Source organism: Argiope bruennichi, chromosome 10 (assembly GCF_947563725.1).
Source record: "Argiope bruennichi chromosome 10, qqArgBrue1.1, whole genome shotgun sequence".
NCBI classification, from domain to species: Eukaryota; Metazoa; Arthropoda; class Arachnida; order Araneae; family Araneidae; genus Argiope; species Argiope bruennichi.
Genome location: NC_079160.1, coordinates 105,928,510 through 105,943,037, shown reverse-complemented (window position 1 = coordinate 105,943,037; position 14,528 = coordinate 105,928,510). Strand labels below are relative to the sequence as shown.

The window sequence follows — 14,528 nt, the reverse complement described above, 5'->3', positions numbered from 1 at the left end:
CGTGTAAGACCTTTAATGGCATCTCCAACAAAACAATTTCAATTTTTAAATTTTGATATACATGTGACTCATACTGTTTTAAAAGCTTTAAATTGCTCTGTTTAATGTTATATATTCTCCAGTTTTCCGTCTCTATCTTTATACATCTGATTATAGTCCAAGAAAAAGCAGCAATGTTTAAAAATTGGAAGCATTCTCAAAATTTCATAATATTACTTACTTACTCTTAAAGTCAAACTGTAATTGGAAGTACAACAAAATTAAATATATTATATATATATATATATATATATATATATATATATATATATATATATATATATATATATATATATATATATATATATATATATATATATATATATATATATATATATATATATATATATATATATATATATATATATATATATATATATATATATATATATATATATATATATATATATATATATATATATATATATATATATATCAAAAGCCGCCCTATGCTGACTTATACTCAACTTGGAAAAATAAACAGAATATCCAATGGTCAATCATTAACTATTGAAAAAAAGCCCAGAATGAAAATATTAGATATAATATTCTACGTAGCAACAATGTAGATGATTTGAGAATCGCTTCAAAAATAAAATATTGTGACATAAAATATACTTTAAATGTTTGTAAAATTAATTAAAAATAACAAAATGATGGCATTAAAAATGCACTTTTCTTTTAACTTGACTAAGATAACGTAACATTTTTTTGTGCTGTAATATATTTATGAAATTACTGTGAAAAGACGCCAAAGTTTCAAATAATTTTTTAATTAATTAAAATTTCAAAAAATACATACTCCGAAGTTCAAAATTTCACCCTCCTATGTGTTAATGCACTAAAACGGCATACACTATATTAAAGTAATACACTATATTAAATTACATTATATCACGTATATATAGTTGGCAGACCACAAACAGACACACAGACGTACGCATATTCATTTGTATTATAAATAGAGATAAAAAAAAGTATCAGGCATGTTATTTAATAAATATTATTTTCGATTTCTCTAAGAAAAATTCTAATTACCATAATAAGAATTTTTTAAAATGACAGGTTTAAGTTTCTTATAAGAAATAATTGAATAGCATTCATTTGGAAATAAATAAATATACTCTTAGATCAACTGTAACACAAAATTCCATACAAGTTATATTTTTAATCATATTTTATTTTGGTCAAATAAAATAATATATCTTTTGAATCAATCTTAATTTCTTATATTTTCTCATAAATCATTTATTGGAAACCCTATAAAAGCTGAATTATATGTTTATTTATGAATAAACATCTTATACAAATAATATTTTTATTTTGTTACAATAATAAATCTTTATTATAATGTATGTCTCTCCTTATTATTTTTCAGAAGACTCCTTTGAAAGTAAGTAACTTAAAATCATTTTGGTATTTTTAGATATTTAAATGATATTTATAGAATTTATAATTAAAAATAACTTTAAAATTATCTGCAGATATTAAAAAGACATAATTCCGAAAAATTGTCAAAATATCCTTTTTATTTTATTTTTTCTCTTACCCATTTTTCATTGCAAGAAAGTTTCAAAATCGAACCTTTAAATTTTAGAAGTTATCTATATTTTTATTTACAAATAAAGATATATTCTGAAAAAAACAATTTTCTACATTAATCTTCATTTATATAATTTGTAAATGTTAAGACTATTTTCTTATCTAAGATTATAATTTAAGATTTTTTTTGTGAATGTTTTTCATTATGTATATGATAAATGGAGCAAATAATAAACACTCATTTGTATATTTTTCTATTTTCAGTATAAAAAAATAAAATGCTATTGAATTTTTTTCGCTTTCTCCTAATACATAACAATATTAAATTTAGGTTAAAAATCATTTTATATATATATTTATAAAAATGTAGATCTGTTAACGTTTGGCATTTTTCGTTGGAAAAATACTAACAATTTATCATTAAATTCAATTTTGGATGCATCTTCAAATACACGTTAAACTTAATGCAAAATATTTCAGGAAATCTACAAATTAGCTTGAAGTAATATTAACTTGAATATTCAACAATGTGATGCGTTGTTGCGAATATTGTTTAATGCCATACAATATTGTACAATATATGTGTATTACTAGGGTAATAGTGACTTTTCATTTTCAGGTGACTCATTTGATAAATCATATCTTTATTCAAAAATATTAAATTGCATGCTATAATTTATATAGATAATTATATAAATGTTTCCTCTATATAAGATCTCGATTGTCGTAAATGATTGATAACAATAATTTCTATAACATATTCTTATCCTTATTTTCCAGGTGGCTCCTTTGAAGGTAAGTAACTATAAGTCTTACTAACTGTATATATGTGATCTGTTGGTCCGCTTATTATAGAGGGTGGAACTAGAAGTAATTTTTCTTTTTGGAATCTTCTGCAATTAAAACTACTGCATGAATTGGAACCAAATTTTTGTATGTCGAACAAGAAAGGTATGGGAAGATGGATTTCGTAAATTAAATAAATAAAGTAAAATACAATTTAAAGAGTTCTAAGTGTGCTTATATTTTATCCTGTACATAGGAAAAGTAAGATCATTGAACATGCTGCTCGTAGTTTTGAACTCTAATGCTGATCAATATATATTTCTGATGAAATTTTAGTAGATATTTTATACTGTATATGTATATCCTTTATTTTTCTATATGTATTTCCGCAACTCGAACTTTAATGAAATTTTGCAAAATTCGTTTGATGGGCTTTCATTGAAATTATTGACCCGTATTCATTTTGATTCTATCAAAATTTGAGTTGTGATTAAATTTTGTTAGTTTTTTGAGGAGGAAAAGTCATCTTCCCATGCCTTCCAAAGCCTGTATATGAAATTTGGTTTCATTCACTTCACTAATTTTAGTTGAAGATGTCTTCAAATACGAAAAATTATTTTATAATCAGTCTGTAATTTTTTACATCATTTACAAAATTTTCCTTATTAGGAATATATGTCTATTTGAAAGATTTATAAATTCAGTATTCGGCCCCAATTCGAGTGGATGCATATACATATACTCCGTATAATAGTTTTCTATAGGATAAAAACAATGATTATTAAAAGAAATGTATCGCATTATATTCCCAATGAAATTTTTTCATATTAAATACTCTTTCTGTTAAATACCACCTGTATCCTTCTTTCCCAGCTTAATTAGTATTACACTAAAGGAGAAAGAATATAGAAACTTTCGGCCTTAGCGGTAAAAAAGAGGGCTCTAGCAAATAGAAGAATGATGGCGATATATCTTTTAGGAACCGAGGTGCATAGATCAATCATGAAAATTCGATGACCTGTATATGAAATTAGAAGACTAAATGGCGTGAGAGACCAAAAGAGAGACTCAATCCAAAGTTTAATTCTTTGGAGAATTGATCCTGAAGCGAGCTCTTTAGCTACAATTCTGTTGCTAACGATTTCCTGTTTGTATCGCTGTATTGAATATTGCAATAGCTGCCTTTGTTAATATTTTCTATGTTTTACTAATTTTGTGTGTTTGTGTTTTAATGTGGAATAAAGCGTCGTTATTAATTATGGAGAGTGCTAGTTCTAATCGTTCTGTCATTGAACGATTTCCGCAAAAATCATAAACAGCTTTTATTTAATGATATAGCTAAATTGAAATGTGTCAGTTAGCTATTCTGGTAAGTTCAAAGTATTAACTGCTATAAAAATTGTCTAAATAAATGAAAAAATGCAAACAAAAATTATCAACGTACATGTGTTTTGGTTTTGGAAATAAAGCATAAGCACACTAAAAATATTTTAAATCATTTGTAGTCATGCATTTTAATGCATGATAATAATATGAAATGTTAAAGAAATGTTAGAGCTCCTTAAAATGCATAAGATTTACTGACTATTATACATTAATTAACTGTCTTTAAAGTAACATACTTAATCTATAATAAATAAATGAATAACATAAATTGATTGCTGCATATGTTTCTAACTATTTATAGAAAACATATAACATTTATACATCGTATTTTTCTAAATATGAACTTTATTGATTCAATTAGCATAAATATTATTTTTTACACCATCTAAAGTCTTTTTCCCTTTGGAAATATATGCCTATACCAAAAGGATTCAAAAATAGCTTTCAAATAACAGAGTAGGTATATTGTATATGATCCATATAATGTTTTTCTTATGATAATGAAGCGATGATTATATGTTCACCTCATTATTTTTCTGCAGACGATTCATCTGGAGGTAAATAAATGTTTTCATTACTATTATTTTTGGAAACACACGATATTATTTTTATTTATATTATTTATTTAAAGTAACACATTAATTAATATACGTGAACGATTAAATGTTTATCGGCTGCTACAAACGATGGAAATTGAATGAGAATATAAAAATAAACAATGTGCATATATTTTAGATCTCGATATAAATTTTAAAGCATTGATGAACTTTCTTTGCAGAATTTTAATGATTGCAGATCTTGACTTAAAATGCTAAGAAAGTTTTGATAGAAATATTCTAAAAATTAGGAAACTAAGCAAAAACTGTGAGTTATTATCTGTTTGCAAAATGAGTATTTAAACTAAATTAATTAATGAAGAACATTAACTAATTCTTGCATATGATTCTAACCAAAAAATAAGCTAAATTACTATTAAAATAAATGTAGACAATCATCTGTGGAAATATAAAAGTCATGGCAAACAAGTGAATTATTCATCAGCATGCAAAAGACATACCACATTTTAAATATTATTCTAAGATGTAAAATATGAAACAGGTTTAATAATAAGCAGTGAAGAAATAAATATAATAGCTATTGTGTGTAAGAATCTAAAAAGTGAAAATCTTGCTTAAAAATTTATCTGTAAAGTGGAATGGATTAAGAGTACAGTGGATAAGAGTGGAAGTGGAAATGTTGGATTATTAATTTCTTTTTGATAGATTCAAATTTAACTCATAATTTGTATTGGGCTGTATTTTTTACAATAATTAAAATTATTCATTCTAAACTAAAGGTTTTTTTTTTTTAAATGTGACTTATTATGGACTGTGAAAATATGACTTTACGGTAATTTCAATTTATCGATGTAATAAAAATTTTCAATCATTAAAATCCGAAATAGTTTTACTGATTATTACAGTAATTTATAGTTAGAAAGTATGTAATAAGTGCAGTTATAATAAATAAATGAGTAAAAGAATTCAATGGTATATTACTATTTATTTCTAAAAGTTAGATCATAATAAGTAGAATTTATAAACAAAGATATTTTTAGGAAAAGCACCAGGAAAACCACCTAGAAGTAAGTTCTACCTTTTTGTGTATAGCGTGGACAAATTATTGATAATATTTACTAAAAATTTAAAAAATATATATAATTATTTGTGAATAATATATCTGCAGATAAAGGCTTACATACTTACATACATGGTCCATGTTTACGTGCATGTACCATCTAACTTATCTTACTCCCTTTTAACAGTAGCTTCAAATTTTCCTTCTTAAAAATTTTGAAGTATTGTTCCTATAAATTATTGTGGCGCCATCTATTATTATAATCTAGTAATAAATTTGAGAAATTATTTCAGACATGGTTGAGAAAAATAACGTTGTAGATTTCTTTAATTGTAACAGGCTGAAGAAAGGTAAGAAAGGTGTGACGAAAATCAAATTTAACAATTTTAATTGAACTTCCCAGACAAAATTATAATTTAGGATTAGCTGAAAATCATAATTCAAATTCAAATTATTGAACAGATTTGACAGTATCAAATTATGAGTATCCGTTTTATGATAGGCGAATTTGCCTGCGGTTTTTATGATAACTATATGGATTAGGTACAAGGAATCGAAAATTTCCTTTTTTAACCATGTGCTATGTTAGAATCAGTTAATTTCGCATTTCTTCAATAAAAATTTATATTTTTGATATTGTGGTGTTCACAAAATAGTCAAACTTTTAAACTGTAGCAAAAATTTGATTATCTGAATATAGTCTTCTTTTACTTTCTGCTTTTTTTACGATGATAAATTAGAACAAAAATAGGAAAATATAAGCAGCAGACGGAGTATGAGTTTCTAAATTAGGCTTACAGTATTTATAACATAAATGCTGTTTTGATGACAGTTAATCAATAAGTTACAATCCTGGATAAATATTTCACAAATCGTAGATAATGTTTTAATATATTTTGTGGAAGAAATTTCTGCTAATAACTTGGTTAGTTTAACAAAATCTGTTACTGGAGAAAGTAATGCCAATGAAGGTATCCTCGTTGAGGATATTAATTGTTTTGATCATCTTATTGCTTAAAAAAATATTAGGTTACATTAGATAAAGTTTACAGATAAAATACCATCAAGATGGCATTATTAAAGAAGATGTTGTTTGATTAAATTATAACAGTAAAAAATAATAATAAAGGAAGTGGTGAAGAAAATGTTTTATAAAATTGATTTTGGATTTTAATTGTTATGTCAGACTATCTTACTATGAAAACATAAGTGCTAAAATATTTTATATGATATTTACTCAAATGAAATTAAAATTATATTTAATTAAATAATTCTCATATCCTTTTTTCCAGGCTTCAAATCCCCTTTAAGTGGTAAGTACACATATAGTTATCAATAAGCAACGAAATTAGTATTATCACATTTTGCTATAGTAGAAAATTAAAAATGACTTTACTGTAACAGTATTTATGGAGTCTAATGCACTGCGGTAAACAACGATTTTTTATGGCATTTTTTTTTGTATATCATAAAAATAGATATTAGTTTTGATAATCCTGATATATATTGAACACATGCACATTGTAGTAATCTTACCACTCACTTAGATGAGACTTTGCACGAAAGGTGTCAGAATACATTGTTTAGCAATATAGGAAAGAATTGATTTGATGATTGACTGAATTGATTAATTGATTGATTAATTGACTAATTGATTGGATTAAATTGATGGGAATTTAAAAAAAGGCGCATTTTAATTTTAATTAAAAAACAATGTTTCTGTTCGAAAATTTAATCAGTATTTATATTTTTCCAGGGAAATTTGTTGTATTGTATTTGTATTTAGTAATTATGGCAGCTTCTTTTTATGTGTATATGAATAAAATTAAGCATGAATAGTAATTAGTTACGGGATTATAAACTCATGCTTTATTTATATTTTTATACTATTTTGTAGCAAAGATCAATAAGCTGAGGTCTGCAATTCTTGTTATGTAGACTTACATTTATCCCAAACAGAACCCTATAGTGTTTATGATAGTTCAATTATATATGTTAATGGGCATGGTAAAAGATAGATGAGGAATTTTCCAAACAGTAATAGTACTACTAGACCACGATTTTATTTCTCTGTTCATCTCTATTCATTCTGTGGGAATTCTATTCATTTTATTATCTATTCGTTCCTCACGGGACGTTTGGGAGTTATTTCTGTTAATATCCCTCAGCATTTTTCAAATTTTGTATTTGAAAGTAAATTTTTTCACTGTTAATAGGTCATTAGTTGCTTCATTTTGATTTTAATTTTAATTGGCGAAAATTTCAAAGAAAATAATTCCATTTGTAAGAACAGAAAAATTGCGAAGAGAGAGAAGTACACGATGTATGATACAACAAAGTCAAAATAATAAAAATTAGCTATAGAATCTCGAGCTTCACATTTTATTTTACATTTTTTAATGCTAGATTGTAGCAAATATTAATGAAATGAGGTCTGCAGATTCATAATGCTCGCACTTCATTCGGAAGTTATAGCTTTATTTCCTTTAGTTATTAATTTTATTTTGTATCTGGTATTTCTTTTTTCTGTTAGTGGAACAATATATGTTTCAAATAAATTTCAGTGATTAATTTTAATTTGAGTGTCCGTGACCATTCACTGCAAGAAAAAAATAATTTTATGCAATTTTTTATTATCATCTAATATATATTATAAAATATTTTTCTTTGCTTCTTAAGCACTCTATTAATGTCAATGAAATCTTTTATTACAAAATTCCGTAGTAAATTTGTAACAATCAGGTTTGATATATTATTATATCACCGATACATAATGCGAAGTTGTGTGGTTCGTATAATATCAGTGGTAGCTTATGTAATGTAGTCGTGGGTTGTTTTAAATTTTCATGCATCAGTCTACAGTAATCCAAACAGGCACAAAAGCGATAACTTAAAATCTAAAAATAGTGCATTTAAATCCATTAGAATTTTCTAATATTTAAATTACTGAAACAAGAAGATTTTCTGAGAGGGTTTTATGAAAGGATGAAAAAAATATTTTATTTAATAAAAAAATTCTAAATTGAATATTCTTTCGTTTTTATATTATTCTATTTTTAATATACAACTTAAAGATATGAGTAAAACTCCTAAATCGCTACAAGTGGTATTTCAAGTTAAAAATATTTGGGGTTATTTATTTTTTTTATTTAGCGGTCAAAAATTTCATGAATCATAATTTTCTTTTTTAAATTTTTATCAAATGAACTTTACATCTGTAGAGACAAATTTCCCCCCAAAATCTATGTCCATTCGTTATATTTCTAGTATAATGTTATGTCAATGCAATGCAGGCGCTCTGTTCTGATTTTATGTTACAGATAATTTTTTAAATTTTAATATAGCTTATATTATTTTACTGTATTTTGATGTACCAGTTCAACAAGGACTTCTTGATTTATATATTGATAACAATTTAAAGACATAAAATAATTACCTATGATTTCAAATTTCCCTTTGTACCTGAAGTACATAGGGAAATGAGTAATGTAATACGGCAACAGCTTTATACGGATAAATAAATGTAATTTCATATAATGAGGCAACAACTTTATATGAATAAAGTATAATGACTTTTTTTATTTATGACGTCGAAAAACGTGTTGCTGTTTAAAGTTTTAAAATTAACACAAACAAACTTTTAGAACTGAATTTTTAAAGTACATTATTTTCTTTAAAATGCCACTTTTCGTTTCAATAAACAATATATATATATATATATATATATATATATATATATATATATATATATATATATATATATATATATATATATATATATATATATATATATAAACTTTTGACTTTTTTTATTTCATTTTATTTATTTATTATTTATTTATTTATTTTTTTTTGCAGGAGGCAAAAATTCTAAAAGTAAGTTAATTTCTTTATTACATAAATTTAAATAAAAACATTATCGAAATTTAGAGCTAAATTTGATATGTGTTACATTGTATCCTTGATTTTTTTTATTATAATTTATTCCCAATTCGATTTCTTTTTAGGAGATACTAAGTTTGGAAGTAAGCAAATTCATTTTTTATTATTATTCAAGTATTATTCAATTTCACAACATTTTCTCACACTGGAAATTAAATAAAAATATCAAAGTCCATTCGTACAGCTTTAATTGTAGAAAAGAAATGGTGTACTCTTTATTATTTTACTATTATGTGATTAAAAACTAATAATTTGCATTTTTTTAGTTATGGGTATCCTGTTTTATATAGCATCTAGATTTTCAATTTCGATAAAGAGTAAGATAAAGAAAAGTTAATTATAAACAATTTATATTTACGTGCAAATTGGTGCAAGGTACAAGAAATTTTTTTGTACAATGAATCGAACTTTCATGCCTTCATAATTTACTCTTTACAATTTTTCCGTTTGTAATTTTCTAATAAGTATTTTTCGAACATACTTTGCCATAAACATTTTAAATTATTCTTCTACGGCTCTTATTGATTCAAGACTTCTTTTTTCAAAGTATAAAAAATTTCGTACTATTAAACATTTTTACAGAAATCAAGATTAGTATATGGTGAATTTCGTGTACACTTGTTTTAGAAAGTGTGTCAGAAAATTTTAATGCATATTTGTAGAACTGTGAAAATCTTGCAGTTTTAAAGGTCTAATTGGAACGCTCCATTCATACTGGAATAGTATATGGCGAATTTCGAATAAACATCGTTTAGAAAGTTAGTCTGCAATTTTTGATGCACATTTGTGGAACTAACAAATCTTGAAATTGAAACGCTACATTCAATTTTGTTATCTCGTTTCTGGAACTAATTTATTTTTAAACCTGAAAGTTTTTAAAAATCACTTTTAAATATTTAATTAAAAATTTATTTGTTATTAAATAAGATAATTAGTTTTAAAATGGTTTTTAGTTTTTTAAATATTAGGGATGGATTTGTAATGAAGGTGCCTCTTGAGAAGTAACTGGTTGGTCATAAATAAAAGATGAAACATGTCCGAAAGCAACCGACTCTCAAAAAATTCCCCTTTGAATTATTTCTTTTATTTAATAGATAAGAAGTCCCTGTAATACCTCAGGGGCACTAATTTTTTTTTTTTTTTTTTTTTTTTTTGTATTTGGTTGGAAAGTGTCTTGAAATTATATTTAAAAGCAACATTCAGCTTTCTCAGAGATTGGCAACTTTTTCGCATTTTAACTGCCTTCTTCATCGTTTGGCTGAAAATATTCATCTTTTAGCTTTCTTTTACTAATTGTGAACGATTTTGAAACTGAAAAAATAGGCACAATGATTAAAAATAGCTTATAATTATAAAATAAGAGGATTTTGAGGAAACAGCATATTATTATGAAATGAATATGAAATTTTGCACAGTGAAGAAATCTGTCCCATGTATTCTAGGTAAATTTACCCTTAGAATTAAGTATATAAACATTATTCATAAGGAACATAATCAATTAAATAGCTGAAAATAACCACAACATAACAATCTAAGAATACATTTCATAATGCGCTATAATATCTGAATAGTATAAGTTCTGAATAGTATAAGTGCAGCCGTTAAGTGAACAAAAAAATCTTTTTTCTAACCTGTTGAAAAAAAAAATGAGCACAAGTTGTTAACTTCACGAACCGTTCTGAAGACTGATTTAAAATTGAGGAGGATTAAAATTTACTGAGGAAAAATTGACTGATTTAAATTTACTGAGGATTGAAACTCGTCCCAAAACGATTGTGACATTCTTGGACGCGCGGTATGCGAAATATGTCTTATGTAATCTTATATCTGTACCAAAATGCTGCATTTGAAATCCAATATGTATATTATACATCGTCTTAACCCTTAACTAGGGAGGTGAAATTTTAAGACTTAACTGGGGAGGTGCGGTCTACGAGACCGCATTTCATTAAACTCACATTAAATTTTTTAATGAATGTATTAGTATTAAAAACTGCCAATATATTTTTCAGATATTTTTCTTGATATATAGACATGTTTTAGAAATTTTCCGAAATATATAATGATTGAAAAAAGCAAAAGCGTTGGAACATACATTTTCTTCTCAAATTACATGTTACAATAAATAATATGCTTGAAAAAGCCTATTACTTTTTACTTTTTAAATCATATTTATTTTTACAGTATATGAAGGTATATAGAAGACAATATAATGTGAAATTCACCAATTATATGAAAAATAAAAAAAATGACAATGGGTAAAATTGGCCCTTTTTTTATCGGCTTGTGTGACTTTCATAGCATGGTTTTCTAGTGCATTTTAAATATACAGGTTAAGAACTAGTATAAGAATCAAACTATAAATTCTGTATATATATATATATATCTTGGTATATTAATACATTTTATAAATTTTTCAAAATACATTATCACTAGGAAAATTAATTATGTTTGAACATACATATCAAAATCAATTGAATGTGAACTTTCCTCGAAAAACTCTTCTGTACGATTATCCTTATCACTAAAATCACTTTATTCTTCATTTAAAAGTGTCTGGAGCACTGCTTCATAATAGGATCAGTAAACTGGATGTTATTTCGGGGCCCAAGTTTTAGCGCCATCTGCTAAGCCTTGTTTATCACTGGGACACTAACAGGGAGATGCGGTCTTAGAGACCGCACTCGAAGAAATAACTGAATTATTTTAAAAAGCATCTGCTGAAATCGGTTGGAAAAGTGCACGTGTATTCAAGGGCATAAAACAGGAAGCTACGGGGTCAATCCCTTCAATTGAGCTAAAAATAGAATAAGGGTGACAGAAAATCCATCGCTAGCGGTTTCACAGACAGCACGTCCCCAGTTAAGGGTTAAGTTGTTATTTATTATTTTTTCGTATTATTTTAGGAAATATTTGAGAAATTTATTACATATTTGATTATCTTTATATATAAAGAAAAATTTGAAATAAGAGCAACAAAAAATTATTATTAATTTTCCAATTGGTGAAATTTTTCCAATAACTTGGAATTCATAGCTTTTCTTCAGCATTTAGTACACAGATTTTTATGTTTTTCTGATTGAATTCATGATTTATTTGTAGGTGGTGCCAAGAAATAAGTTATGATCCTCAACTGATTTCTTACCTGGAAATGATACTAATAAATGTAAGTAAATGTTTTTTCATGCTTATTGTTCTTATAGAATAATAACTTCTCTATTCGAATATATTCATGAAAAATATAAAACTGATTGTCGTATATTATAAATATTTTAAAACTTTCTTTTATAAATAAGATTATATTTCATATTTAATATATTTTATTTAATTAATAGAAAGAGCTTTCGTGAAAATATGACAAACATAATCACATTGTTAAAGAAAACTATAATTAATATTAAAAGTTGTAATTACAAAGGGGTTTTAACAAAAATGCAACTATTCAGTTTTATATGAGCAAATATTTAAATGTTTCATTGCAGAAAAATTGGAAATTCGGCTGAATTTCTATAATTAGAAATATAATTGTGCATGCTAAAGGAAAACTAATAATTCTGTTAAATTTCAATGCTATTCTGAATTTTAAATCGAAGTATGGAAACTATGTCTTAGTTTTACTAAAAATATAACGATATGGATTTTCAAAGAAAACCTGCATTTTCCAATTAAATAATTAATAGCAAAATGCAGTGCTGAATAGTAACTTATTTTAAGAAATATGTTTCGAAGCATTGATTAGAATTTTTTTACCTAAATTATTAATACAGAAATTATAAAAACAATAAACTCTACTTCATTTTATATGAAATAGAGCCATTATTGCTATTCTTTAGAAATTTGTTTGAAAGGAAAATATTTAAAATGACTTCCTGAAAGCATTTGATACAGAACATATTTTACTAGAGTCAAAGAACTGAACTTTTATATATAAGTCATTTCGTATCTAAATAATAAAAATTAAGACGATGTAAATTCGAAGAAATATTGCATCAATAAACATTTTTTTCCCTTGATTCCAAGAAAATATCATTCCTAAGAGATTACACTGAATACTCGTAAAACACATATACAGATAGTTAGATAAAATACAATAAACAGAAAAAATTAGACGAAGAAGCTGGATTTAATGTTCTTCCACGATTTGGTATATTTAAACACCTGAATGCGATAGAGCCGTTTGTAGATCTAACATGATATCTTTGGATGATTCATCTCTGTGTTTCCATGTCTGAATTCGAATACTTAAAAAAAAATCATTGATATCATTCGCAAATGTTAAGCTGTCTAAATCATAAAAGCAACATTTTTTGTTATGTCTTATAAATAATATGAAACTCAGACATACAGAAACGAAACAATGTGTTATGTATACATTATAAGTAATATGGAAAATTCGAAGGAACAGCAAAGAAATTACAATATTCATCTTTATTAGATTGAATTATAGTTTTCCACAGATTTTTATTAGCAGTTTTATTAATTTCTATGCATAATTATAGCTGATTAATTAATTTCTTTTTATCTTTGCAGGTTAGGACTTGGACTTGATTAAAATAAAAAAGGTGTTGGGATTGAATAATATCATTCACCATATCATTCCTTCTGTTTGTCATTTCGTAATGAATGGACTTCATTGTACTGAAAAAAAAAATTCTTAATTTTTTTCATCTTTGATAGGGATGACGAAAACATAGCTTAAATAAATATTTTATTATCTGCATTCGTTATGATTCTTCTTTTACTTAATTCTACACATTATTTATGCTATCAATTTCTTTCTTCCTCAACTAAAACAAATTCTTAGACATGTATTAAGTAGTATATATGTTATTATTATAGTATATGTTATATTAATAACCCAAATAACATATATAAATATTTAAAATATATTATTAGATTATTAACATATTTAAAACCCCAAAATCACTATATACAATATTATTTTTCACTATTAAAACAGTGCAAATTATATAACCTTAATTATATAGTTTAATAATGAATTCCAGTATTGCACAATGCAGTTTATAGGGAAACCATTTTATTTAATATAGTTTCCTATATCATGCAGCTTAGTTTCTTTACATTGTATGATGTAGCTTTCCTATATTATACTATTAATGCCTTCCATAAGTATAATTGAAATTAAATTCTAATTGTATTTTTTGCCACCAGTGTTTGTTGTCTTTTCTTTAGAAAGTATAAAAAAGATAATAATC

General features: G+C 25.1%; 1 protein-coding gene across 1 annotated transcript in view; it reads left to right on the top strand.

Annotated features, from left to right (window-relative positions):
- LOC129987697 (loricrin-like) overlaps positions 1-14,032 on the top strand; it is a 61,399-nt gene extending 47,367 nt beyond the window's left edge. Inside the window, exons 62-70 of the mRNA XM_056095647.1 lie at positions 1,418-1,432; positions 2,362-2,376; positions 4,296-4,310; positions 5,351-5,377; positions 6,663-6,683; positions 9,229-9,246; positions 9,378-9,395; positions 12,415-12,478; positions 13,843-14,032. Coding sequence (XP_055951622.1) covers positions 1,418-1,432; positions 2,362-2,376; positions 4,296-4,310; positions 5,351-5,377; positions 6,663-6,683; positions 9,229-9,246; positions 9,378-9,395; positions 12,415-12,431 — 146 coding nt within the window. The 3' untranslated portion in view covers positions 12,432-12,478; positions 13,843-14,032. The remainder of the gene's footprint in view (positions 1-1,417; positions 1,433-2,361; positions 2,377-4,295; positions 4,311-5,350; positions 5,378-6,662; positions 6,684-9,228; positions 9,247-9,377; positions 9,396-12,414; positions 12,479-13,842) is intronic.
- Positions 14,033-14,528: the final 496 nt, after the last annotated feature.